The sequence below is a fragment of the Oncorhynchus mykiss genome, chromosome 27, assembly GCF_013265735.2.
Source record: "Oncorhynchus mykiss isolate Arlee chromosome 27, USDA_OmykA_1.1, whole genome shotgun sequence".
In the NCBI taxonomy this organism is placed as follows: domain Eukaryota; kingdom Metazoa; phylum Chordata; class Actinopteri; order Salmoniformes; family Salmonidae; genus Oncorhynchus; species Oncorhynchus mykiss.
Window position 1 is genome coordinate 2149031 of NC_048591.1, and position 27498 is coordinate 2176528.

A 27498-nucleotide genomic window follows, 5' to 3' on the forward strand; every position below is an offset into this window, starting at 1 on the left:
TAATTGGAGGTTGAACTGCAAGAACTGAGGATTCGGCACTTGCCTCTTCCATTGACATTGTTGTTGTTGTTCTTCTTCTAGGCTTAACGGCAGACTACACCTATTGGTGTATTTACGCCACCTACTGTACAATCCATTATAGTAATATAAAATACCACCCCATTCCACTATTTAACCCTATCTAATCTTACTCCAGGCCAATGGTCTGGAAGGACAAAACATTACCACTCTACACCCCCCGCAACTCTTCTGCAGTAAAACCTCGCAATCCCAAGTACTTCTCTGCAGCTGCCACCACAACCTCTATTTCCTGTGACATTCCATTTCTGCAGTACAGTTGACAAACATGGCTATGAATGCTATGAAACCCATCTTACTGAAGCACATACTATTCCCAGCCCTCTCTATAGGTCTCTGCTTACTCACAAGAATCATTTCAGGATCCCTCACCATGTACCCAATCTTCCTCTACCACTCTTCTCACTGCTTCAGCATACGACACTGTCTGTACTACTCCGACCCTGGCAATCTCAACCTGCCTTTCTCTCACTAGACACCTCCAATCTCCAGCCCCATGGGCACCCCCCGCTGCTAACACACACAACTTTCTCTACCGATATTACACATTCCTTCGTCTCATGCCCTCCTTCACACTTCTCACATCTAGGAATCTCCCTCCTACACACTGCTGCAACATGACCATAAGCTTGGCACCTAAAAAAGCTTAGTATTTTCAGAACAAAAGCTCTCATGGAATAACTGAACATCCTAACTTGACCTTGTCAGGGAAAGACTGCATCAGACAATGTCTTCTCGTTTCACCACGCTCTCCACCGGGTCTATTTCAGCTGTTCAGAGTTCTATTTCAGCTGATCCTCCTAAACACTTAATAACACCCCCATTATCACTCCATTCAATGGCGCCCTGCTCCTATGAGCAAAGCAAGTCACAGTTCTTGTCCCTAGTCGAGTAGTCCACAGCACCCGGAGCACTTTTCTGGACGGAAGAAACACAACACATCATCACGAGTCGACTTCGAGTTACTTTCACCGACTCAACAGTCCTCAACCTCTTCTCCACCCAACCTGACATCACATATGAATCAGCCAGAATACAAGGATCCATTCTCTCCAATAAATCTCACTCCCACTGGGCCAGATTCATTCTTGTCATCATCGGGATGAGGCTCAAACTCGATGGTCCTCACTGCACCTGCCCCTACAGGTACTTCATCCTCACTCTCGTCAGGTTCCATCACTAAGCTACTGGAGCATGTATCTGTCTTTTTGCACTCGACTCCAACCTTCCTCACCACACCGCTTCCCTCTGCACTCAGCTTCTTCTCGGCGGTCATCCCGGCACCTATCTTCCCCTTCATCAGATCTTCTAGAAGGGTTGTGCATTCCCCCACTCCATATTTACTCATAATAGGTTCCACTTTCCTCCTTTTTTTCCCTGTCCACTATCTTACAGTTGACATCCATCATATTTTGTAGCTTTTCTCCTTAATGTTGTGCCATCCATTGACAATCACCTTCTTCTTCTTTGAGGTTTATTGGCACTCATATGGTGTATTGCCGCTACATACTGTACGGGGTAGTAAAAATAAATAAATAAATAAATAAATGTGTATATATATATATATATATATATATATATATATATATATATATATATATATATGGTTTGGACATACGGTCTCACCTCATAACTCATATATCCAAGTATTACATAAGTTGGGAGAACCACTTCATCAAACAACAGTAAAACCAATTGGCTTTGCTCCTTCTTTCCATCTATCATTAAATTCAAGCGATGTGAGTCTACCACTCCCGGAATGTTATCCCTAAACCACACAGGCTCTATGTCCAACGAGACATCAGAGATGACACCTTTAACCGGTGCCCTACTCTGAAAATCATAGCTGTCAACATCATATGTCGACATCTTGCAGAGCCACAGAGCGTTCTCCTTTTGCTCTTTGATACACACAAAATCAACATCATAATGTTCCTGGTCACTCTGACCAATTCCACTTAACCCAATTCATCCTTCACCATTTTCTCCAATTAGTCCTCACTTTTCGCCACCATTTACGACTACCCACTTTCTCGTCCCTAAAATCCATTGACAATCATGAATGTATGGAATGAGTGCTGTCCTCATTGAACATCAATTTGTCTGATGGTTTTGATATTCGTTCATCATAAATCATTGCACCTCATTGCACAACAAGATTAATAGCAATATAGAAATATACTTTGATTTCTTCAAACATGCATATGAAAGAAACATTGTGTGAAAGAATCATAGTCGACTAAAAATGTTGAAGTACCCACAATCTTCTAAAAACAGAGCCATGTGGTGAGATAGGAAATGCAAGGAGATTAAAACCAAAAACTGACAATGAGTTCAATCACTATTGTCTCTCTCTTCATGAAAGATACTTACATTTTGAGCAACATATTAGGCTGGATTTACATTATTTTGGTAAAACTAAATTAACAAATCATTGAACTGACTTGCATACATATTTTGTAAGATATTTGGGGGGTATTTTGACACAGTTATGAAATGACAGGAGATACAGAATTTTTTATTTTTTATTTGACCTTGATACAACCAGGTAGGCTAGTTGAGAACAAGTTCTCGTTTGCAATTGCGACCTGGCCAAGATAAAGCAAAGCAGTTCGACACATGCAACAACACAGAGTTACACATGGAATAAACAAACATACAATCAATAATACAGTAGAAAAATCTATATACATCATGTGCAAATGAGGTAGGATAAGAGAGGTAAGGCAATTAATAGGCCATGGTGGCAAAGTAAATACAATATAGCAATTAAACACTGGAATGGTAGGATGTGCAGAAGATGAATGTGCAAGTAGAGATACTGGGGTGCAAAGGAGCAAGATGGATAAATAAATAAAAACAGTATGGGGATAAGGTCGATTGGATGGGCTATTTACAGATGAGCTATGTGCAGGTGCAGTGATCTGTGAGCTGTTCTGACAGCTGGTTCTTAAAGCTAGTGAGGGAGATATGAGTCTCCAGCTTCAGTGATTTTTGCAGTTCGTTCCAGTCATGGCAGCAGAGAACTGGAAGGAGAGGCGGCCAAAGGAAGAATTGGCTTTGGGGGTGACCAGTGAAATATACCGGCTGGAGTGCATGCTACGCGTGGGTGCTGCAATGGTGACCAGTGAGCTGAGATAAGGTGGGGCTTTACCTAGCAGAGACTTGTAGATAACCTGTAGCCAGTGGGTTTGGCGACGAGTATGAAGCGAGGACCAGCCAACGAGAGCATACAGGTCGCAGTGGTGGGTAGTATATGGGGCTTTGGTGACAAAACGGATGGCACTGTGATAGACTGCATCCAATTTGTTGAGTAGAGTGTTGGAGGCTATTTTGTAAATGACATCGGCGAAGTCGAGGATTGGTTGGATGGTCAGTTTAACAACATGAGTGAAGGATGCTTTGTTGCGAAATAGGAAGCCGATTCTAGATTTAATTTTGGATTGGAGATGTTAAATGTGACTTTGGAAGGAGAGTTTACAGTCTAACCAGACACCTAGGTATTTGTAGTTGTCCACATATTCTAAGTCAGAACCGTCCAGAGTAGTGATGCTGGACGGGCGGGCAGGTGCGGGAAGCGAAAGGTTGAAGAGCACGCATTTAGTTTTACTTGCATTTAAGAGCAGTTGGAGGCCCCGGAAGGAGATGGCATTGAAACTCATCTGGTGGATAAGGTAACACAGTGTCCAAAGAAGGGCCAGAGGTATACAGAATGGTGTCATCTGCGTAGGGGTGGATCAAAGAATCACCAGCAGCGAGAGCGACATCATTGATGTATACAGAGAAGTGAGTCGGCCTGAGGATTGAACGATGTGGCACCCCCATAGAGACTGCCAGAGGTCCGGACAACAGGCCCTCCGATTTGACACACTGAACTCTGTCTGAGATGTAGTTGGTGAACCAGGCGAGGCAGTCATTTGAGAAACCAAGGCTTTTTAGTCTGCCAATAAGAATGTTGTGATTGACAGAGTCGAAAGCCTTAGCCAGGTCAATGAAAACGGCTGCATAGTAAGGTGTCTTATCGATGACGGCTATGATATCGTTTAGGACCTTGAGCGTGGCTGAGGTGCACCCATGACCAGCTCTGAAACCAGATTGCATAGCGGAGAAGGTACGGTGAGATTCGAAGTGGTCGGTAATCTGTTTGTTAACTTGGCTTTCAAAGACTTTAAAAAGGCAGGGTAGAATAGATATAGGTCTGTATCAGTTTGGGTCTAGAGTGTCTCCCCCTTTGAAGAGGGGGATGACCGCGGCAGCTTTCCAATCAATGGGAATCTCAGACGAAACAAAAGAAAGGTTGAACAGGCTAGTAATAGGAGTTGCAACAATTTTGGCAGATGATTTTAGAAAGAGAGGGTCCAGATTGTCTAGCCCGGCTGATTTGTAGAGGTCCAGATTTATCAGCTCTTTCAGAGCATCGGCTATCTCGATTTGGGTGAAGGAGAAGTGGGGGAGGTTTGGGCGAGTTGCTGTGGGGAGCGCAGGGCTGTTGACCGGGGTAGGGGTAGCCAGGTGGAAAGCATGGCCAGCCGTAGAAAAATGCTTCTTGAAATTCTCAATTATTGTGGATTTATCGGTAGTGACAGTGTTTCCTAGCATCAGTGCAGTGGGCAACTTTGAGTTTGTACTACAGGATGCAAATTTCTGTTTGAAAAAGCTAGCCTTAGCTTTCCTAACTGCCTGTGTATATTGGTTCCTAACTTCCCTGAAAAGTTGCATATCACGGGGGCTATTCAATGCTAATGCAGAATGCCACAGGATGTTTTTGTGCTAGTCAAGGGCAGACAGGTCTGAAGTGAACCAAGGGCTATATCTATTACTGGTTATACATTTTTTGTAATGGAGCATGCTTATTTAAGATGGTGAGAAAGGCACTTTTAAAGAATAACCAGGCATCATCTACTGACGGGATGAGGTCAATGTCATTCCAGGATACCTCGGGCCAGGTCGATTAGAAAGGCCTGTCCACTGAAGTGTTTTAGGGAGCGTTTGACAGTGATGAGGGGTGATAGTTTGACCGCAGACCCATTACGGATGCAGGCAATGAGGCAGTGATCACTGAGATCTTGGTTGAAAACAGCAGAGGTGTATTTGGAGGGTGAGTTAGTTAGCATGATATCTATGAGGGTGCCCGTGTTTACGGCTTTGGGGTGGTACCTGGTAGGTTCATTGATCATTTGTGTGAGATTGAGGGCATCAAGTTTAGATTGTAGGATGGCCGGGGTGTTAAGCATGTCCCAGATTAGGTCACCTAGCAGCACGAGCTCAGAAGACAGATGGGGGCAATCAATTCACATACGGTGTCCAGGGCACAGCTGGGGGCAGAGGGTGGTCTATAGCAAGCGGCAACGGTGAGAGACTTGTTTCTGGAATGGTGAGTTTTTAGAAGTAGAACCTCAATTTTTTTGGTACAGTCCTGGATAGTAAGACAGACCTCTGCAGGCTTTCTCTGCAGTAGATGAAGCACCGCCCCCTTTGGCAGTTCTATCTTGGCAGAAAATTTTATAGTTAGGGATGGAAAGTTCAGGGTTTTAGGTGGTTTTCTTAAGCCAGGATTCAGACACGGCTAAGACATCTGGGTTGGCAGAATGCCCTAAAGCAGTGAATAAAGCAAACTTAGGGAGTAGGCTTCTAATGTTAACATGCATGAAACCAAGGCTTTTACGGTTACAAAAGTCAACAAATGAAAGCACCTGGGGAGTGGGAGTGGAGCTAGGCACTGCAGGTCCTGGGTTGACCTCTACATCACCAGAGGAACAGAGGAGAAGTAGGAGAAGTTTACGGCTAAAGGCTATAAGAACTGGCTGTCTAGCACGTTCGGAACAGAGAGTAAAAGGAGCAGGTTTCTGGGCACGATAGATAGATTCATGGCATAATGCACAGACAAAGGTATGGTAGGAAGAGAGTACATTGGAGGTAAACCTAGGCATAGAGTAATGATGAGAGAGATATAGTCTCTAGAGACGTTTAAACCAGGTGATGTCATCGCATATGTGGGAGGTGGAACAACATGGTTAAGGCATATTGAGCAGGGCTAGAGGCTCTACAGTGAAATAAGACAGTAATCACTAACCAGGACAGTAATGGACAAGGAATATTGATATTAGGGAGAGGCATGCGCAGCCAAGTGAATTGGGTCCAGTGAGTGGTTGGGCTGGCTGGGGACACGGCGATTCAGAGAGTTAGCAGGCCGGGGCTAGCAAGCTATCAGTTAGCAGGCCGGGGCTAGCAAGTTAGCAGAAGGGCCTTAGAGGGACGCCGCGATGGGGGAAAGTCCGTTTTTGCCTCCTCGTGCGGTGACGTCGATAGACCAGTCGTGGAATTAATAGTAGCAGAGGGGTCCAAGTCCAATTGGCAAAACGGGTATAGTGGTCCAAGAAACTGGTCAGTTAACAGTCCAATATGCTCTAGATAGCTATCAGGCCGCGGTTAGCAGAATGGGCTTTCAGGGGACGTTGCGCCTGAGGGGCCTGTTGGAATCCTTGGGCAGATTATGTCGGTATTCCAGTCAAGAAGGATCGACGGGGTTCCGTGCCCCGTGCCGGCAGTAGAAGGGGTCCGGATATTGTAGTCGAGGAGTAGGCTTCAGGAGTAGCCCAGGAGCACTCGCCAGGAGATTGGCCTAGCATGGGCAAGCTCCAGGCTAATTGGTGCTTGCTCCAGGACGGAAACGTAAGCCAAGAGTAGTCAACCCGGGTTGCGGTTAGCTAGCTGCGATGGTCCAGATGAAAAGGTTCAGAGTTTGCGGTAGGAATCCGGGGATATGGAGAGAAAAATAGGTCCGGAATGCTCTGGTTTGAAACGCGTTGTATGAATTGGCGTGAGCTTTCCGAGCTAAAGGTTAGCTGATGACCGCTAGCAGTGGTTAGCTGACTGATAGCTGGTAGCTAGTTAGCTAGCTATCTTCAGTTGAGGGATTACAGTTCCGGTGTAAGTAGAAATACTTTAGAAAAAAACAGATCCACACCACATAGGGTGAGGAGGGTTGCAGGAGAGTATTTTGAAGTTGAGGTTTAGGAAAAATATTAAAAAGAATGCGAAGAAAAATATAGAAAAAGATATATACATGGGACAAGATAAGACAAAGACAGACGTCTCACTGCTACACCATCTTGGATCATTGCTGAGTCTGTAGTTCTTGAAGGGTTGGAGCGGGGAATTTAACCCTGGTCTTTGGTGGGGAGAGAGGTGACCTGTCTAAACTGGGTGCTTTACCACTAGACCACGGGCTCTGCACGACTTACATACATTTTTATTATGTATATGCTGGTTGTCATTTTTTGCCAATTCCAATTCACCTCAGAATAATTTCTTACAGTGTGGCTGTGTGGTTGAGTGGGTTAAATGTCAATAAAATGTATCATCTTACTGTCCCTCCTATTTTTAATCTGTCCAAGTAAAGCATTAAAAAAATAAACAAAAATATTCTCCATGGACCCTTATCAACAATCAATATTTAGGCTATAAAGCATTTGCATTTCTAAACCATTGATTGTACGAGAAACAGTTTTTTTTTGGTTGGGATGCTGTCACAAGAGTTTACACTATGAACAAGCCATTATATAGTGAACAAGCCATTATACATGCTATGAATGCTCATAAATGCTTTATAAATTACTATAAGTGTTTATGAATTGTTCACATGTTGAAATATAAGAGTTTAAGCCCTTTGAATAACAGATGCACTACATCGAACAACAGATAGTCCCCCAAAAAGGTCAAAGGAAGTATGTTCTGAAGTGATATAAGAAAGATAGGAAACATTTGTTATTTTTCAGACATTTATTTAACCCCTTATTTTTGGCACTAAACAGTCTCCCTATGTGACCGACAGATTCGATCTTAGTTAGCAAAATTTGAAATTGTGTTTTTTACATTGAATAAATGTAGAGACTCTAGAACATGGTATATCATACACCACAGTTGAGGAACAATGGGAAAGTAATTCTGCTTTGAAAGTTGATGAACTTGTAACCCCACTTTTGAGAAAATGGCCTTTGAATGTGTTGGTAAACCTAATGGAGAGCCTTAGCCCCAACCATCTCTTTAAGGATTCACATGTGAGGACATGTTCTCAACAGAGTGAGCACGGTAGTGTACTGAACAACCAAAGATTTCAAGATTATAGGCTAGTTAATAATACGTCTATCGACATGTCTGGAGACAGTTGTCGCATTGACATCATGAACATTCTATTGTTCTCCAACATCAAACTTCTTGTTGTCGTTAGGAAAAAGTAGTCCAAAATAGCATAATGGGTGTATTTTAACACCAATAATTTAACACCCAACCATTTAAAAATCTATTTAGTATATGTCAATCTAGCAAATCAGGCAACTACAAGCAACTTTCTAAACAATGTTTTGGTTAGTTTCTAGCTTGTTAGCTAGCTAACGTTAAGTACCACTTGCCGTGAGGTAGCAGAGAGAACAGTCTATTACTAGGGTGACTGGAGTCTTTGACCATTTTTAGGGCCTTCCTCTGACACCGCCTGGTATAGAGGTCCTGGATGGCAGGAAGCTCGGTCCCAGGGATGTACTGGGCCGTACGCACTACCCTCTGTAATGCCTTGCGGTAGGAGGCTGAGCAGTTGCCATACCAGGCAGTGATGCAACCAGTCAGGATGCTCTTGATGGTGCAGCTGTAGAACCTTTTGAGGATCTGAGGACCCATGCCAAATCTTTTCAGTCTCCTGAGGGAGAATAGGCTTTGTCGTGCCCTCTTCACGACTGTCTTGATGCGTTTGGACCATTCTAGTTTGTTGGTGTCATGGTTCCACCAGAGGGCGACAGAGACCATCCTAGAGACACGGACGACACACAGGTGTGTCCTATTTACTCATTATGATTTCCCTGTTAAAAGAGGTGTGTTTTCTGTTGTCCTTTGCTGAAGTTTGAATGGTATGTTTTGTGCGTTTGTCTCCTAAGTGAGTTTTCGAGACTTAGTGTTTGTTGTTTTCCCAGTGTTACTGTTATCCTTCCGTTACCATTCTCAGTAAAGTATTATATTTACCCTTAACCACTGATCCCTCGTCTGGTCTCTTCACCATGTCACCATTGGTGATGTGGACACCAAGGAACTTGAAGCTCTCAACCTGCTCCACTACAGCCCCGTTGATGAGAATGGGGGTGTACTCGGCCCTCCTTTTCCTGTAGTCCAAAATAATCTCCTTTGTCTTGATCACGTTGAGGGAGAGGTTGTTATCCTGGCACCACACGGCTAGGTCTCTGACCATCTCCCTATAGGCTGTCTCATCGTTATCGATGATCAGGCCTACCACTGTTGTGTCATTGGAAAACTTAATGAGGGTGTTGGAGTCTTTCCTGACCATGCAGTCATGGGTGAACAGGGAGAACAGGAGGGGACTGAGCACGCACCCCTGAGGGGCCCCAGTGTTAAGGATCAGCGTGACAGATGTGTTGATACCTACCCTTACCATCTGGGGACAGCCCGTCAGGAAGTCCAGGATCCAGTTGCAGAGGGAGGTGTTTAGTCCCAGAGTCCTTAGCTTAGTGATGAGCTTTGAGGACACTCTGGTGTTGAACACTGAGCTGGAGTCAATGAATAGCATTCTCACATAGTTATTCCTTTTGTCCAAGTGAGAAAGTGCAGTGTGGAGTGCAATAGAGATTGCGTCATCTGTGCATCTGTTAGTGTGATATGCAAATTGGTGTTGGTCTAAGGTTTCTGGGAAAATGGTTTTGATATTACCCATGACCAGCCTTTCAAAGCACTTAATGGCTACAGACGTGCGTGCTACGGGTCAGTAGTCATTTAGGCAAGTTACCTTAGTGTTCCTGGGCACAGGAACTACGGCAATCTGCTTGAAACATGTTGGTATGACAGACTCAGTCAGAGACAGGTTGAAAATGTCAGTGAAGATACTTGTCAGTTGGTCAGCGCATGCTCGGAGTACACGTCCTGGTAATCCGTCTGGCCCTGCAGCCTTGTGAATTTTGACCTGTTTAAAGGTCTTACTCATATTGGCTACAGAGAGCGTGATCACATAGTCGTACAGAACAGCTGAGGCTCTCAGGCATGCTTCAGTGTTGCTTGCCTCGAAGTGAACATAGAATAATTTAGCTTATCTAGTAGGCTCGGGTCACTGGGCAGCTCGCGGCTGTGCTTCCCTTTGGAGACTGTAATAGTTTGCAAGCCGAACCACATCTGACGAGCGTCAAAGATGGTGTAGCACGATTCAAGCTCCTTGAAAATGGCAAATCTACCCAGCAGCTCTACCCTCTACACTTTTGCGGATGTTGCCTGTAATCCATGGCTTCAGGTTGGGGTATGTATGTAAGGTCACTGTGGGGACGACGTCATCGATGTACTTATTGATGCAGCCAGTGACTGATGTGGTGTATTCCTCAATGCCATTGGAAGAATTCCGGAACAAATTCCAGTCTGTGCTAACAAAACAATTACATAGCTTAGTATCTGCGTCATCTGACCACTTCCGTATTGAGCGAGTCACTGGTCCTTCCTGCTTCATTTTTTGTTGTAAGCCGGAATCAGGAAGATATAATTATGGTCAGACTTGGGCGAGGGAGAGCTTTGTATGCGTGTCTGTGTGTTGAGTGAAGGTGGTCTAGAGTTTTTTTTCCTCTGGTTGGACATTTAAATGCTGGTAGAAATGATGGAAAACGGATTTAAGTTTCCCTACATTAAATTCCTTTTTGCTTATGGCCTTATACAGCTCATTGAGTGCGCTCTTAGTGCCAGCATCGGTTTGTGGTGGTAAACAGGCAGCTACGAAATATATAGATGAAAACTCTATATCATGAGATACTTTACCACAGGCGAGCAATATCTCGAGACTTCGTTAATATTAGATTCCGTGCTCCGGTTGTTTATAAATGCACACAGACGCCCAGCCCTTGTCTTACCGGAGGCAGCTGTTCTATCGTTTTTTATTTTATTGTTCTATCGTATTTTTTTATTCAATGATTGTATGTTGTAATAAGATTGATGGTAGAGACGGATTACCCACTCTCCGTGGGATCCTTACAAGGCACTTCGACCTACGTCCCCGATATCTCTGTCTCTTTAACATGCGAATGATGGGGATTTGGGTCTTGTTGGGTGAAAAAAAACTTTGTCCAGTACGAGGTGAGTCATCACTGTCCTGATATCCAGAAGCTCTTTTCTGTCATAAGAGATGGTTGTAGAAACATTATGTACAAAATAACACGAAAAAACTCACACAGTAGCACAATTGGTTAGGCTCCTGCAAAACGGAAGCCATCTCCTCCGGCACTATTATACGATTATGATTATCCTACCAATGGGACATTAAAAACTGTAACATCTTATGTTTCACCGAGACTTGGCTGAATGAAGATACGGACAATATAGAGCTAGTGGGATTTTCCATGCACCGGCAGAACAGAGATGCTACCTCTGGTAAGACGAGGGGTGGGGTTGTGTCTTTTTGTCAATAACAGCTGGTGCGCGATGTCTAATATTAAAGGAGTCTCAAGGTATTGCTCGCCTGAGGTAGAGTACCTTATGATAAGCTGTAGACTAGAGGTCGACCGATTAATCGGAATGGCCGATTTTTGTATTTATATATATATATATGTATATATAGAGAGAGAGAGATTTTTTACACCTTTATTTAACTAGGCAAGTCAGTTAAGAACACATTCTTATTTTCAATGACGGCCTAGGAACGGTGGGTTAACTGCCTCGGGCAGAACGACAGATTTTGACCGTGTCAGCTTGGGGGATCCAATCTTGCAACTTTACAGTTAACTAGTCCAACGCAATAACGACCTGCCTCTCTCTCGTTGCACTCCACAAGGAGACTGCCTGTTACGCGAATGCAGTACACCAAGGTAAGTTGCTAGCTATCATTAAACTTATCTTATAAAAAATAATCAATCATAATCACTAGTTAACTACACATGGTTGATGATATTACTAGATATTATCTAGCATGTCCTGCGTTGCATATAATCTGACTGAGCATACGAGCATACGAGTGTCTAAGTATCTGACTGAGAGGTGGTAGGCAGAAGCAGGCGCGTAAACATTCATTCAAACAGCACTTTCGTGCGTTTTGCCAGCAGCTCTTCGTTGTGCCTCAAGTATTGCACTGTTTATGACTACAAGCCTATCAACTCCCGAGATGAGGCTGGTGTAACCGAAGTGAAATGGCTAGCTAGTTAGCGCGCACTAATAGCGTTTCAAACGTCACTCACTCTGAGCCTTGCAGTGGATGTTTCCCTTGCTCTGCATGGGTAACGCTGCTTTGAGGGTGGCTTTTGTCGTTGTGTTCCTGGTTTGAGCTCAGGGAGGAGCGAGGAGAGGGACGGAAGCTATACTGTTACACTGGCAATAAAGTGCCTATAAGAACATCCAATAGTCAAAGGTTAATGAAATACAAATGGTATAGAGGGGAATAGTCCTATAATAACTACAACCTAAAACTTTATACCTGGGAATATTGAAGACTCATGTTAAAAGGAACCACCAGCTTTCATATGTTCTCATGTTCTGAGCAAGGAACTGAAACGTTAGCTTTCTGACATAGCACATATTGCACTTTTACTTTCTTCTCCAACACTTTGTTTTTGCATTATTTAAACCAAATTGAACATGTTTCATTATTTACTTAAGGCTAAATTGATTTTATTGATGTATTATAGTAAGTTAAAATAAGTGTTCATTCAGTATTGTTGTAATTGTCATTATTACAAATAAATAAATAAAAATCGTCCGATTAATCGGTATCGGCTTTTTTGGTCCTCCAATAATCGGTATCGGGTTGAAAAATCCTAATCGGTCGATCTCTACTGTAGACCACACTCTCTACCAAGAGAGTTCTCATATTTATTATTCGTAGCTGTCAATTTACCACCACAAAGCGAAGCTGGCACTCAGACTGCTCTCAACCAACTCTATAAGGCCATATGCAAAGACAAAAATGCTCACCCAGAAGCGGTCCTCCTACTGGCATGGGACTTTAATGTAGGCAAACTTAAATCACTTTTACCAAATTTTTACCGGCATGTCACCAGGGAAAAAAAGATCTTAGACCACCTTTACTCCACACACAGAGATGCATACAAAGCTCAGCCCCGCCCTCCATTTGGCAAATCTGACCATAATGTTATCCTCCTGATTCCTGCGTACAAGCAAAAACTAAAGCAGAAAGTTCCAGTGACTTGCTCAATACGGAAGTGGTCAGATGACGTGGATGCTCCACTACATGACTGTTTTGCTAGCACAGACTGGAATATGTTCTGGGATTCATCCAATGGCATTGAGGAATACACCACCTCAGTCATCGGTTTCATCAATAAGTGCATCGATGACGACATCCCCCCAGTGACTGTACATACATATCCCAACCAGAAACCATGGATTACAGGCAACATCCACATCGAGCTAAAGGCTACAGCTGCTGCATTCAAGGAGCAGGACACTTATCCGGAAGCATATTAGAAATCCCGCTATGCCCTCAGATGAACCATCAAACAAGCAAAGCGTCAATACAGGATTAAGGTTGAATGCTACTGCACCGGCTCTGATGCTCGTCGAATGTGGTAGGACTTGAAACCTATTATGGTCTACAAAGGGAAACCCAGACGCGAGCTGCCCAGTGATGCGAGCCTACAAGACAAGCTAAATGCCTTTTATGCTCGCTTCGAGGCAAGCAACACTGAAGCATGCACGAGAGCACCAGCTGTTCTGGATGACTGTGTGATAACACTCTCAGTAGCCGATGTGAACAAAACCTTTAAACAGGTCAACATTCACAAAGCCGTTGGGCCAGACGGATTACCAGGAGGTGTACTCAAAGCATGTGCGGACCAACTGTCAACTTCACTGACATTTTCAACCTCTCCCTGACCGAGTATGTAATACCTACATGTTTCAAGCAGACCACCCTAGTCCCTGTGCCCAAGGAAGCAAAGGTAACCTGCCTAAATTATTACCACCCCTGTTACTCACATCTGTAGCCATGAAGTGCTTTGGAAGGCAGGTTATGGCTCACATCAACAGCATCCTCCCGGACACCTTAGACCCACCCCAATTTGCATACCGCCCCAACAGATCCACAGATGACGCAATCTCAATCGCATTCCACACTGCCCTTTCTCACCTGGACAAAAGTAACACATATGTGAGAATGCTGTTCCTTGACTCTAGCTCAGCGTTCAACACCATAGTGCCCACAAAGCTCATCACTAAGAGAAGGACTCTGGGACTAAACACCTTCCTCTGCAACTGGATCCTGGACTTCCTGACAGGCCGCCCCAAGGTGGTTAGAGTAGGAAACAAAACGTCTGCCACGCTGATTCTTAACACTGGGGCTCCTCAGGGGTATGTACTTAGTCCCCTCCTGTATTCCCTGTTCACCCACGACTGCGTGGCCAAACACGACTCCAACACCATCATTAAATTTGCTGACGACACAACAGTGGTAGGCCTGATCACCAACAACGATGACACGGCCTATAGAGAGGTGGTCAGAGAACTGTCAGTGTGGTGCCAGGACAACAACCTCTCCCTCAATGTGAAGGAGCTGATCGTGGACTACAGGAAAAGGCGGGCCGAACAGGCCCACAATAACATCGATGGGGCTGTAGTTGAGCGGAATTGGTGTCCACATCACCAATTAACTATCATGGTCCAAACATACCAAGACAGTCATGAAGAGTGCACAACAAAACTGTTTACTGAAAAGATATGGCATGGGTCCCAAGATTCTCAAAAGGTTCTACAACTGCACCATCGAGAGCATCCTGACCGATTGCATCACCGCATGGTATGGCAACTGCTTGGCATCTGACCATAATGCACTACAGAGGGTAGTGAGAATGGCCCAGTACATCACTGGGGCCAAGCTTCCTGCTATCTAGGACCTATATAATAGGCTGAGTTAGAGGAAAGCCCATAAAATTGTCAGAGACTCCAGTCACAAAAGTTATCAACTGTTTTCTCTGCTACCGCACGGCAAGCGGAACTAGAGCGCCAGGTCTAGGACCAAAAGGCTCCTCAACAGCTTCTACCCCCAAGGCATAAGACTGCTGAACATTTCATAATATCGTCACCGAACAATTTACATTGACCCCCGCTTTTGTACACTGCTGCTACTCACTGTTTGTTCGTTACCTATGCATAGTCACCTCACCCCCACCTACATGTACAGATTAAATCAAGAAGCCTGTATTCCCGCACACTGACTCGGTACCGATGCTCCCTGTATATAGCCTCATTATTGTTATTCTTATTGTGTTACTTTTTATTATTACTTTTTATTTTAGTCTACATGGTAAATATTTTCTTTCTGAAATGTATGTTACAGTATTGCAGCAAGCGACGCGTCGGGAAGGGGCCAGAGAGTGGGGCTGGCTGCAGTAGAGCTGTCGTCCATGCCTCTGCTTTAATCAACCACATGGTGCATTCTTATATGTACTTTTTATCTGCCAGGAATGCCCAGCATGTGTGCCTATCTGGCATGGCTTACAGTACACTCTCATCCTCATGCCCACCAAAGCCAAGTGCCGTACACTGGTCTCTAGCCACCACAACCAAGCACCTAACCTGGCTGTGCCCAACACATCCCATCCCAACACCTTACCATTCACCTATCCAGCCCAACTGAGCTCAGCCCTTTCCCAGGCCCCTACAGCCCAGCACCTACCAAGCGTGCGCCCTACCCAGCCCAGCACTTACCCAACCCAGCACCTATACAGTTCAGCACCTATACAGTTCAGCACATACTAAGAGGCGCCATGCCACTACCCAGCCCAGCACCTATCCAGCACCTATCCAGCTCAGGCTAGCTCAGCACCTAACCAGCCTAGTCTAACACCTACCCAGCCAAGCCCAGAACTAACTTAGCACCTACCATGCCCAGTCCAGCACCTACCCAGCCCAGCACCTACCCAGGCCCTTGATGAAGCCGATGACACTAGCCTTGCTCCAGCACACAGCCGTGCCGTCCATGGTGGGGAAGGGAGGGAGAGTGGCCAGGGTTGTAAAAGTCTGACAAATGCACGCTACAAATCCTTCAATGTCCTTCCGTCTGTCTGTCCCTGGACTCTGTTGATTTTCTGTCTGTGCTCCTGGGTGTACGCTCCATGGTGAACTGACCCAGAGTGGGTCTGTAGAGACAGGTGTGTTTAAAAGACAGGGTTGTTTGCTGATCCACACAAATCTCTTCCTATATCTCCCAGTCAGTTCCAGCCTGCCTCTGTGGCTGTGTGCTGCCTTGTGATCAACCAGTACCTTCCAAGAGTGAAGGTCAGGCAGGAATTTTTAGCCACGGCCCATTGGAATGACGAGGGCTAACATGCTACGGTGGCATAGTTGTGTGACTATATTTATCCTGGGGTACACACTATACTGACACGTCAGCCCTCCCCTTTCCCCCCTCCCTCTCTTCCTTCCTCCCACCTCCCATTCCCTTCCTCCCACTAGAGTATGAGGCACAGGGCAAAGCAGCAGAGTGTAAACAGCAGTCTCAGTCAGGCTCAGCCAGCCAACTAAAGCAAAATTAGCCTAGTGCTGTATAGCTAAAGCTAAAGTTTGCTAACCATGGTCTTCTATTTAACTCCTATCCTCTCAGCAAATGGACAGTCCTATAGATTTGTAGAACCATGGAGGGGCTTAAAAACAGTTTAAGAATCCCCATGCATACTCACACTATATGCAAGTATTTGTGTGTTTTCTTAAAATTGCATTAAACAAAAGAGTCACAAAATCTGCAAACAATTTAACATCATCCTACATTTACATGAATTGGTTTGTAAGGATGACAAAATTAATACTGCACAAAAAGTTGTTTTCCATGTTTTATGATCAAGAAAAATATTCAATTTAATGTGGATGTTTTGTGTCTTTGCCCATAACTTTTCACCTTTTGATGTAAATGTTTGAGGACAGGGTTTTGTTCTTTTTGGATCCCATTAGCAACAATTGAATCCTGTAAGATACTGTTCTTAATTATACAACAACCTTTTTTTGCCAAAGCAGAGATACTGAAGAAAATATGTCTATATCGGTCCTCAAATACTAGTAAAGGCCCAGTGCACTACTTTTCTGATTCTTTTTTTTATTTTCATATTAATATTTTGTTTCAATTCAGATTATTCAGGGGGTGCTGGAGCATCCTCAACACCCCTACTTCCCGCGGCTATGTATCAAGGTACTTTTAGTTTATTGGTGTTGACATGTATGTTTGGCCAATGGTCTGTTGTCTAGTTGCTGTAATGCAAAGAATTTGTGACTTGACAACAATGCTCGTGAGCGATGGAAAATGGAAACTCCCAACCAAAAATAAGGTTGTCCTTTCAGCAAAGTACCGAACACAACCAAGTTTCGACTGTTAAATGAAACATGAGGACTATTAGCCTAAATGAAAGATAAGTGTTCACTGAAACGACTTCTCCAGCATTTGTCTCTTTTGATTGAATGGGTCTCATGTTGCATGCTTTCAGCTGTAAATGGGGAGCTGAAGAAAGCAACCAGTGTGGCTAGTCACTCTGGGCTCTGTATCAGAGGCTGCGACTGGTACGCCACATGTGACTCGATGAACAACAGGCTAGCTCAGGCACACTGGGCATTACATCACCAGCACACTGCTGCTGACAAACTCTCTGAGTATGGTGGTGCTCCCTACAGATGTCAGATCTTAATTTGATCCATTTCGTCCCAGGAGGAAAATAATCCTTAAATAAGAGGACTTGAATAAATATGCTTCCAGGGGGGGGGTGTTCGTAGGCTACACAGTGCGGTAACGTATCTAGGGGGTTTGAGAAGGCTCTGCAAACCAACCGACCTCATAACATGAAGTATCATCAGTATTGGTCTGAGCAGCACACTTCGGCATTACGAGTTTGTAATTTTTTTTATTTTACTAGGCAAGTCAGTTAAGAACAAATCCTTATTTACAATGACGGCCTACCCCGGCCAAACCCGGACAATGCTGGGCCAATTGTGCGCCGCCCTATGCGACTCCCAATCACAGCCAGTTGTGATTCAGCCTGGAATCGAACCAGGGTCTGTAGTGACGCCTCTAGCACTGAGATGCAGTGCCTTAGACTGCTCCGCCACTGAGAAGCCCATGTACAGATATGTTCAAATTTGTTGGTACCCTGCCTCAAAAAACGAAGAATGCACAATTTTCTCTGAAATAACTCAAAACTGACAAAAGTAATTAGCATCCACCATTGTTTATTCCATATTTAATAGAAATCATACTTTGCTTTGATTTTTTACTCAACATAATATTGTAAATAATAAAACAAATGATAATGGCATGGACAAAAATGATGGGACCCTTAACTTAATATTTTGTTGCACAACCTTTAGAGGCAATCACTGCAATCAAATGTTTTCTGTAGCTACAGTGCCTTGCGAAAGTATTCGGCCCCCTTGAACTTTGCGACCTTTTGCCACATTTCAGGCTTCAAACACAAAGATATAAAACTGTATTTTGTGAAGAATCAACAACAAGTGGGACACGATCATGAAGTGGAACGACATTTATTGGATATTTCAAACTTTTTTAACAAATCAAAAACTGAAAAATTGGGCGTGCAAAATTATTCAGCCCCTTTACTTTCAGTGCAGCAAACTCTCTCCAGAAGTTCAGTGAGGATCTCTGAATGATCCAATGTTGACCTAAATGACCAATGATGATAAATACAATCCACCTGTGTGTAATCAAGTCTCCGTATAAATGCACCTGCACTGTGATAGTCTCAGAGGTCCGTTAAAAGCGCAGAGAGCATCATGAAGAACAAGGAACACACCAGACAGGTCCGAGATACTGTTGTGAAGAAGTTTAAAGCCGGATTTGGATACAAAAAGATTTCCCAAGCTTTAAACATCCCAAGGAGCACTGTGCAAGCGATAATATTGAAATGGAAGGAGTATCAGACCACTGCAAATCTACCAAGACCTGGCCGTCCCTCTAAACTTTCAGCTCATACAAGGAGAAGACTGATCAGAGATGCAGCCAAGAGGCCCATGATCACTCTGGATGAACTGCAGAGATCTACAGCTGAGGTGGGAGACTCTGTCCATAGGACAACAATCAGTCGTATATTGCACAAATCTGGCCTTTATGGAAGAGTGGCAAGAAGAAAGCCATTTCTTAAAGATATCCATAAAAAGTGTTGTTTAAAGTTTGCCACAAGCCACCTGGGAGACACACCAAACATGTGGAAGAAGGTGCTCTGGTCAGATGAAACCAAAATTGAACTTTTTGGCAACAATGCAAGACGTTATGTTTGGCGTAAAAGCAACACAGCCCTCCACAAGTCTGGTTCATCCTTGGGAGCAAATATCCAAACGCCTGAATGTACCACATTCATCTATACAAACAATAGTACGCAAATATAAACACCATGGGGCCATGCAGCCGTCATACCGCTCAGGAAGGAGACGCGTTCGTTCTGTCTACTGGAGATGAACGTACTTTGGTGCGAAAGTGCAAATCAATCCCAGAACAACAGCAAAGGACGTTGTGAAGATGCTGGAGGAAACAGGTAGATACAGTGCCTTGCGAAAGTATTCGGACCCCTTGAACTTTGCGACCTTTTGCCACATTTCAGGCTTCAAACATAAAGATATGGAACTGTATTTTTTGTGAAGAATCAACAACAAGTGAGACACAATCATGAAGTGGAACGACATTTATTGGATATTTCAAACTTTTTTAACAAATCAAAAACTGAAAAATTGGGCGTGCAAAATTATTCAGCCCCTTTACTTTCAGTGCAGCAAACTCTCTCCAGAAGTTCAGTGAGGATCTCTGAATGATCCAATGTTGACCTAAATGACTAATGATGATAAATACAATCTACCTGTGTGTAATCAAGTCTCCGTATAAATGCACCTGCACTGTGATAGTCTCAGAGGTCCGTTAAAAGCGCAGAGAGCATCATGAAGAACAAGGAACACACCAGGCAGGTCCGAGATACTGTTGTGAAGAAGTTTAAAGCCGGATTTGGATACAAAAAGATTTCCCAAGCTTTAAACATCCCAAGGAGCACTGTGCAAGCGATAATATTGAAATGGAAGGAGTATCAGACCACTGCAAATCTACCAAGACCTGGCCGTCCCTCTAAACTTTCAGCTCATACAAGGAGAAGACTGATCAGAGATGCAGCCAAGAGGCCCATGATCACTCTGGATGAACTGCAGAGATCTACAGCTGAGGTGGGAGACTCTGTCCATAGGACAACAATCAGTCGTATATTGCACAAATCTGGCCTTTATGGAAGAGTGGCAAGAAGTGGAAGAGTGGCAAGAAGAAAGCCATTTCTTAAAGATATCCATAAAAAGTGTTGTTTAAAGTTTGCCACAAGCCACCTGGGAGACACACCAAACATGTGGAAGAAGGTGCTCTGGTCAGATGAAACCAAAATTGAACTTTTTGGCAACAATGCAAAACGTTATGTTTGGCGTAAAAGCAACACAGCTGAACACACCATCCCCACTGTCAAACATGGTGGTGGCAGCATCATGGTTTGGGCCTGATTTTCTTCAGCAGGGACAGGGAAGATGGTTAAAATTGATGGTAAGATGGATGGAGCCAAATACAGGACCATTCTGGAAGAAAACCTGATGGAGTCTGCAAAAGACCTGAGACTGGGACGGAGATTTGTCTTCCAACAAGACAATGATCCAAAACATAAAGCAAAATATACAATGGAATGGTTCAAAAATAAACATATCCAGGTGTTAGAATGGCCAAGTCAAAGTCCAGACCTGAATCCAATCGAGAATCTGTGGAAAGAACTGAAAACTGCTGTTCACAAATGCTCTCCATCCAACCTCACTGAGCTCGAGCTGTTTTGCAAGGAGGAATGGGAAAAAATGTCAGTCTCTCGATGTGCAAAACTGATAGAGACATACCCCAAGCGACTTACAGCTGTAATCGCAGCAAAAGGTGGCGCTACAAAGTATTAACTTAAGGGGGCTGAATAATTTTGCACGCCCAATTTTTCCGTTTTTGATTTGTTAAAAAAGTTTGAAATATCCAATAAATGTCGTTCCACTTCATGATTGTGTCCCACTTGTTGTTGATTCTTCACAAAAAAATACAGTTTTATATCTTTATGTTTGAAGCCTGAAATGTGGCAAAAGGCCGCAAAGTTCAAGGGGGCCGAATACTTTCGCAAGGCACTGTACGTATCTACAGTGGTGAGAACAAGTATATGATACACTGCCGATTTTGCAGGTTTTCCTACTTACAAAGCATGTAGAAGAGGTCTGTAATTTTTTATCATAGGTACACTTAAACTGTGAGGGATGGAATCTGAAACAAAAATCCAGAAAATCACATTGTATAATTTTAAAGCAATTAATTTGCATTTTATTGCATGACATAAGTATTTGATACATCAGAAAAGCAGAACTTAATATTTGGTACAGAAACCTTTGTTTGCAATTACAGAGATCATACGTTTCCTGTAGTTCTTGACCAAGTTTGCACACACTGCAGCAGGGATTTAGGCCCACTCCTCCATACAGACCTTCTCCAGATCCTTCAGGTTTCGGGGCTGTCGCTGGGCAATACAGACTTTCTAGATTCAATGTTTGTAAAGATCGGGAGAGGTCTTGTTAACTTAAACGCAGCACTGACACACACACACACACACACACACACACACACACACACACACACACACCACCAGGCGTATTTTCACAGTCCGCAGGTTCAGAACAAATTCAAGGAAACCTACAGTATTATACAGAACCATGAGTGCATGGAACTCCCTTCCTTCTTATATAGAACAAGTGAACAGCAAACCCGGTTTCAAAAAACATATAAAGCAACACCTCATGGCCCAAAATCTCTCCCCCATGTGGCCTACTTGCTGTGTGTATGTACTGATATGCATGTGGAACTGATAGATGCACACACACTACATGTTAATGTTTTTTGAATGTATGTAAACTGTAAATTCTTGTGTATGTAATGTATTTATTGTTATGTGTCAGGCCCCGGTAAGATTAGCTGTCGCCATTGGCGTCGGCTAAATGAGGAATAAATCAAATCAAATAGCATCCTATCCATCCTGCCTCTCTATGGGAAGGCAGGGTGGCGTAGCTGCACTCTAGAGCTGAACCTTGTTAATCCTATTAGGCAGCCCAGCATTGAACAGCAGCTATTTAAACTCCACGGCAGGCAGCTCACGTAGAAAGAAGTCTTACCCTGACCCTCACCCACAAACAGGAAAAGGAGCCAAAACCCCAAAACTTGGGGGAAAACACATAGTGAATCAGCACCACTAAGTAGTTCAGCCAACATGTGCGCAACACTATGTCACGCTATCATCTCTACGCTGTCTGTCATTCTGAATGACTGAAGCTTAATTTAGTCTGGTGTGGTAGCTAACGCTAACAGCACTAAACAATCATGCTGAGCTGGAAGCCAGGCAAACTCGTGTATACTCACATCCACTCCAGGACTTGAGCAGAGACTTGATGCTGATCTCAAAGAAGCCTGAGTCCTGTTGGTTGGCCATGCCTATGCAGGCTGCACACAGATAGAACGTCTCCCTGTGGATGCTACCTGTTGTTGTTGTTGTTGTTTACTCCTGCAGCTCTGGAGCAGCAGTTTGAGCTGCCGTTGCTGTCACTGTCACCACACTGTGATGCACAACACTGCGCTGGCGAGCACCAGAACAAACTGACACTGCGCAGCCCCTCCTCCTCCTCCTCCTGTTCCTGGCGCTCAGCCCTCTCTCTCTCTCCTCACTCACTCACTTATCCACTCTCTCTCTGCTCTCTCACTCCATCATGTTCTCTCCCTGTCCTTGCTCGCTCTCCCACTATCTCTCTCTCCCTGTCCTCACTCATCCTCTGTCTCCTGCTCCCTCCCTCGCTCGCTCTTCACCTCTCTCAATCCCTCTCTCTTTCTCTCCCCTCCTTCTTTCTTCCCCTCCCTCCCTACGTCCCTCTCTCTCTCTGTCCCACCCTTCCTCCTGCCCTCTCTCTTCCTATCTATCCCTCTATCTGTGTATCTAAAGCCGCGCGTCATGCAGGCGTGCAGGACGGCGATGTGCAAGCTCCCTCTAAATAACTGCATGGAGGCTGGGAGTGCAGGAAGCAATCCTCTTAGCGGAGCTCAGTTAATGATAACCAGTGTTTGTCTCTGCAGCGGCCTGATAATGATGATAGAGATAAGGGACTCGTCCCTCATAGAGCTGCTGAGCCCTGTCACTGAGCAACCTGAGACTCTCAGACTGGGAGAGGATGGGAGCTATAGTACAGGAGGTTACAGTACACTGACAACCCATCCCAACACACACACACTACATACGCCCACACACACACACGCTGCTGCTACTGTCTATTATCTATCATGTTGCCTAGTCACTTTCACCATACCTATATGTGCATAGCTACCTCAATTACCTCCCACCCCTGCACATCAACTCGGGACTGATTATATTTTTACCACAGTAGTGCCTTTACCAACATCAGTAACACAGAGGGCAAAACTATGTTGAAATGATTGAGTTTTTCCTACCTGGAATTTGGCTCAACACATATTTTTCAGGCAAAACATATATCTCATAATATTGGCATAATGCAAGCTTCATAAGGGAGAGAATTCACTTTATTGGTCAATTGCACACAAGGTCCAACCGAAATTTGACTATCGCTTTTAACCCAACATACAGGTTTTAGAGTGGGGGGCTGCCACACTGGGCGCCCGGTTTAGCTGTTGTTGTGGGGGGTTAATGGTAGATGTTAAGTCCCCCATTGAGGGTTTCTGGACCAGTTCCGACTGACATTTGTGTACAAAGCGCTCTGTGAACGCCGTAGGGTCCTGTGCCTTATAATGCCAAAAATAACCATCTGTCTGCTCTCTGTTTCCCTTCTCCCCCAGTTTTCTTAGTTTGACCGGGCGGCCAGCTACAGGAAGAGTCTTGGTGGTTCCAAACTTCTTCCATTTAAGAATGATGGAGGCCAATGTGTTCTTAGGGATCTTCAATGTTTCACAAATTTTTTTGGTACCCTTACCCAGATCTGTGCTGCGACACAATCCTGTGTCAGAGCTCTATGGACAATTTCTTCAACCTCATGGCTTGGTTTTGGCTCTGAGATGCACTGGGACGTTATATAGACAGGTGTGTGCCTTTCCAAATCATGTCCAATCAGTTGAATTTACCACAGGTGGATTCCAATCTAGTTGTAGAAACATCTGAAGGACGATCAATGGAAACAGGATGCACCTGAGCTCAATTTTGAGTCTCATATTAAAGGGTATGAATACTTATGGAAATAAGGTATTTCAGTTTTGTATTTTTATAAATTTGATAGTTCAACCCTAAGTAACAGTACAGAAGAAAAATGATTAGGCCTGCTGTACATCTTACTATAGAAAGTATTGTTGAAAAAAAAAATTTGGTTGGAACTGTTGCTGTTAAAATACAATAAATCATTTGTATTCTAAATTGGAATACACTGTTTGATCACATAACACAGATGTAGACCAGAAAACACACACACAGTCCTAATGAGAGGTGTGTGGCTGGTTGAAGTTTTCAACAAGCAGGTCTATTCTGGGATCAGTTTTTGACAGTACAACACTGAGGTCATGCTCAGCATTGAGACTGTTTCTGTATTTCATTCTGGATCCCTAGGCAGCAGATACTCTTCGTGTGTGTGTGTGTGTGTGTGTGTGTGTGTGTGTGTGTGTGTGTGTGTGTGTGTGTGTGTGTGTGTGTGTGTGTGTGTGTGTGTGTGTGTGTGTGTGTGTGTGTGTGTGTGTGTGTGTTATGTAGTATGTGTGTGTGTGGGTAGAGTCCAGTGAGTGTGCATAGAGCCAGTGCAGAAATATTAGAATAAATGGTGTCATAATTTGCTCATTCATCCCCCCTCCTCTCCCCTGTAACTATTCCCCAGGTCATTGCTGTAAATGAGAACGTGTTCTCTGTCAACTTACATGGTAAAATAAAGGTTAAATCAAATATCAAATAAAAAAATGTAATCAAATGTTATTTTATTAGTCACATGCGACGAATCAAACAGAACAGTGAATCAAACCTTACAGTGAAATGCTTACTTTACAAGCCCTTAACCAACAATGCAGTTCAAGAAAAATAGTTAAGAAAAGATTTACTAAGTAAACTAAAGTAAAAAATGTAATAAAAAGTAACACAAAGTAGCAATAACGAGGCTATGTACAGGGGGTACTGTTACCGAGTCAATGTGCGAGCGTACAGGTTAGTTGAGGTAATTTGTACATATAGGTAGGGTGAATATACATAGATAATAAACAGTGAGTAGCAGCAGTGTAAAAACAACTCAAATAATCCTGGTAGCCGTTTGATGAACTGTTCAGCAGTGTTATGGCTTGGGGGTAGAGGCTGTTTAGAAGCCTTCTGGTCATAGACTTGGTGCTCCGGTACCGCTTGCCTTGCCGTAACAGAGAGAACACTATGACTTGGGTGGCTGGAGTCTTTGACAATCTTTTTAGGGACTTTTTAGGTGCTAGATGGCAGAGAGCTCGACCCCAGTGATGTACTGGGCTGTACGCACTACCCTCTGTAGCACCTTGTGGTTGGATCCCAAGCAGTTGCCATACCAAGCGGTGATGCTTTTTGAGGATCTGATGGCGCGTGATTAATATTTTCAGCCTCCTGAGGCGTTGTCGTGCCCTCTTTACAACTTTGTTGGTGTGTTCAGACCATGATAGGTCCTTAGTGATGTAAACACCGAGGTACTTGACGCTCTCGACTCGCTCCACTACAGCCTGTCAATGTGAATGGGGGCTTGATCTGCCATCCGTTTCCACAATCAGCTCCTTTGTCTCGCTGATGTTGAGGGAGAGGTTGTTATCCTGACCACCTGTCTCATTGTCATCGGTGATCAGGCCTACCACCGTCGTGTTGTTTGCGAACTTAATGATGGTGTTGGAGTCGTGCGCGGTGACGCAGTCGTGGGTGAAAATGGAGTAGAGAAGGACTAAGCAAGCACCCCTGGGGGCCCCCGTGTTGAGGGTCATTGTGGCGGATGTGTTGCTACCTACCCTCACCACCTGGGGGCAGCCCGGTCAGGAAGTCCAGGATCCAGTTGCAGAGGGAGGTGTTTAATCCCAGTGTCCTTAGTTTAGTGATGAGCTTGGAGGGCACTATGGAGTTTTATGCTGAATCAGTGAACAGAATTCTCACATAGGTGTGGCTTTTATACAGATTGGAAAGGGAAATAGGGAAAGGGTTATACAACTGAAATGTGTCTTCCGCATTTAACCTAACCCCTCTGAATCAGAGAGGTGCGGGGGGGCTGCCTTAATCGACATCCATGTCTTCTTCGCCTGGGGAACAGTGGGTTAACTGCCTTGCTCAGGGGCAGAACGACAGATTTTTACCTTGTCAGCTCGGGGATTCGATCCAAGCAACCTTTCAGTTACTGGCCCAACGCTTTAACCAATAGGCTACCTGCCACCCCTTAGAGATTGCGTCATCTGTGGATTTGTTGGGGCGATATGGAGATCAGTGTGGGTTCAGGGTGTCTGGGATGATGGTGTTGATGTCAGTCATGACCAGCCTTTCAAAGCATTTCATGTCTACAGTTGTGAGTGCTACAGGAAGATGGTCATTTAGACGGGTTACCTTGGCGTTCTTGGGCACAGGGACTATGGTAGTCTGCTTGAAACATGTAGGTATTACAGACTGGAACAGGGAGAGGTTTAAAATGACAGTGCACATTACGCTGGACAGAAAAAACACAGCACAGAAAACCAAAGCCCATAGATGTAGCTTTGCTCTCTGGGTTAAATAAAGTAAACAAGCTCCAGTAGGCTAATCTTTTTGAGTGTGAACTGTATTACTGTACTGTATTGTATTATACTGTATTATGTGGACTAGAATTACGCACATCATTCAAACCATGAAACTGGGAGAGAACATTTGATGCTGGTGCAGGACATGCGGCGTATGAAGTTACAATTATAGGCTAGCGAATTTGATTTTAATTTGGAAATACAAAGAACTCTAAAAGTATTGGGACAGTGACACATTTGTTGTTGTTTTGTCTCTCTAGTCCAGCACTTTGGATTTGAAATGATACAATGACCATGAAGTTTAAGTGCAGACTGTCAGCTTTAATTTGAGGGTATTTTCATCCATATCAGGTGAACCGTTTTCGAAATCACAGCACTTTTTGTACATAGGCACAATATTTTAGGGGACCAAAAGTATTGGGACAAATGTCCTTATATGTGTACTAAAGTAGTCAAAAGTCCTAGCACACAATTATTAAATCAAGCTTCTGACTCTACAAACTTGTTGGATGCATTTACTGTTTGTTTTGGTTGTGTTTCAGATTATTGGTGCCCAATTTAAATTAAATGGTAAATAATGTATTGTTTCATTTTGGAGTCACTTTTATAATAAATAAGAATAGAATGTTTCTAAACACTTCTACATTAATGTGGAT

At 44.0% G+C, this 27498-nt stretch overlaps 1 protein-coding gene across 4 annotated transcripts in view; it reads right to left on the reverse strand.

Annotated features, from left to right (window-relative positions):
• LOC110507323 (protein furry homolog) overlaps positions 1-22757 on the reverse strand; it is a 194706-nt gene extending 171949 nt beyond the window's left edge. For 3 of the 4 annotated variants that reach the window (XM_021587244.2, XM_036964702.1, XM_036964701.1), the window contains exon 1: positions 22505-22757. In XM_021587244.2, the coding sequence (XP_021442919.2) occupies positions 22505-22574 (70 nt within the window). In that variant the 5' untranslated portion in view covers positions 22575-22757. Of the gene's footprint in view, positions 1-15977; positions 16312-22504 lie in introns of those variants that run through there. The other variant, XM_036964703.1, reaches the window with a different exon arrangement.
• Between the last annotated feature and the right edge of the window lie 4741 nt (positions 22758-27498).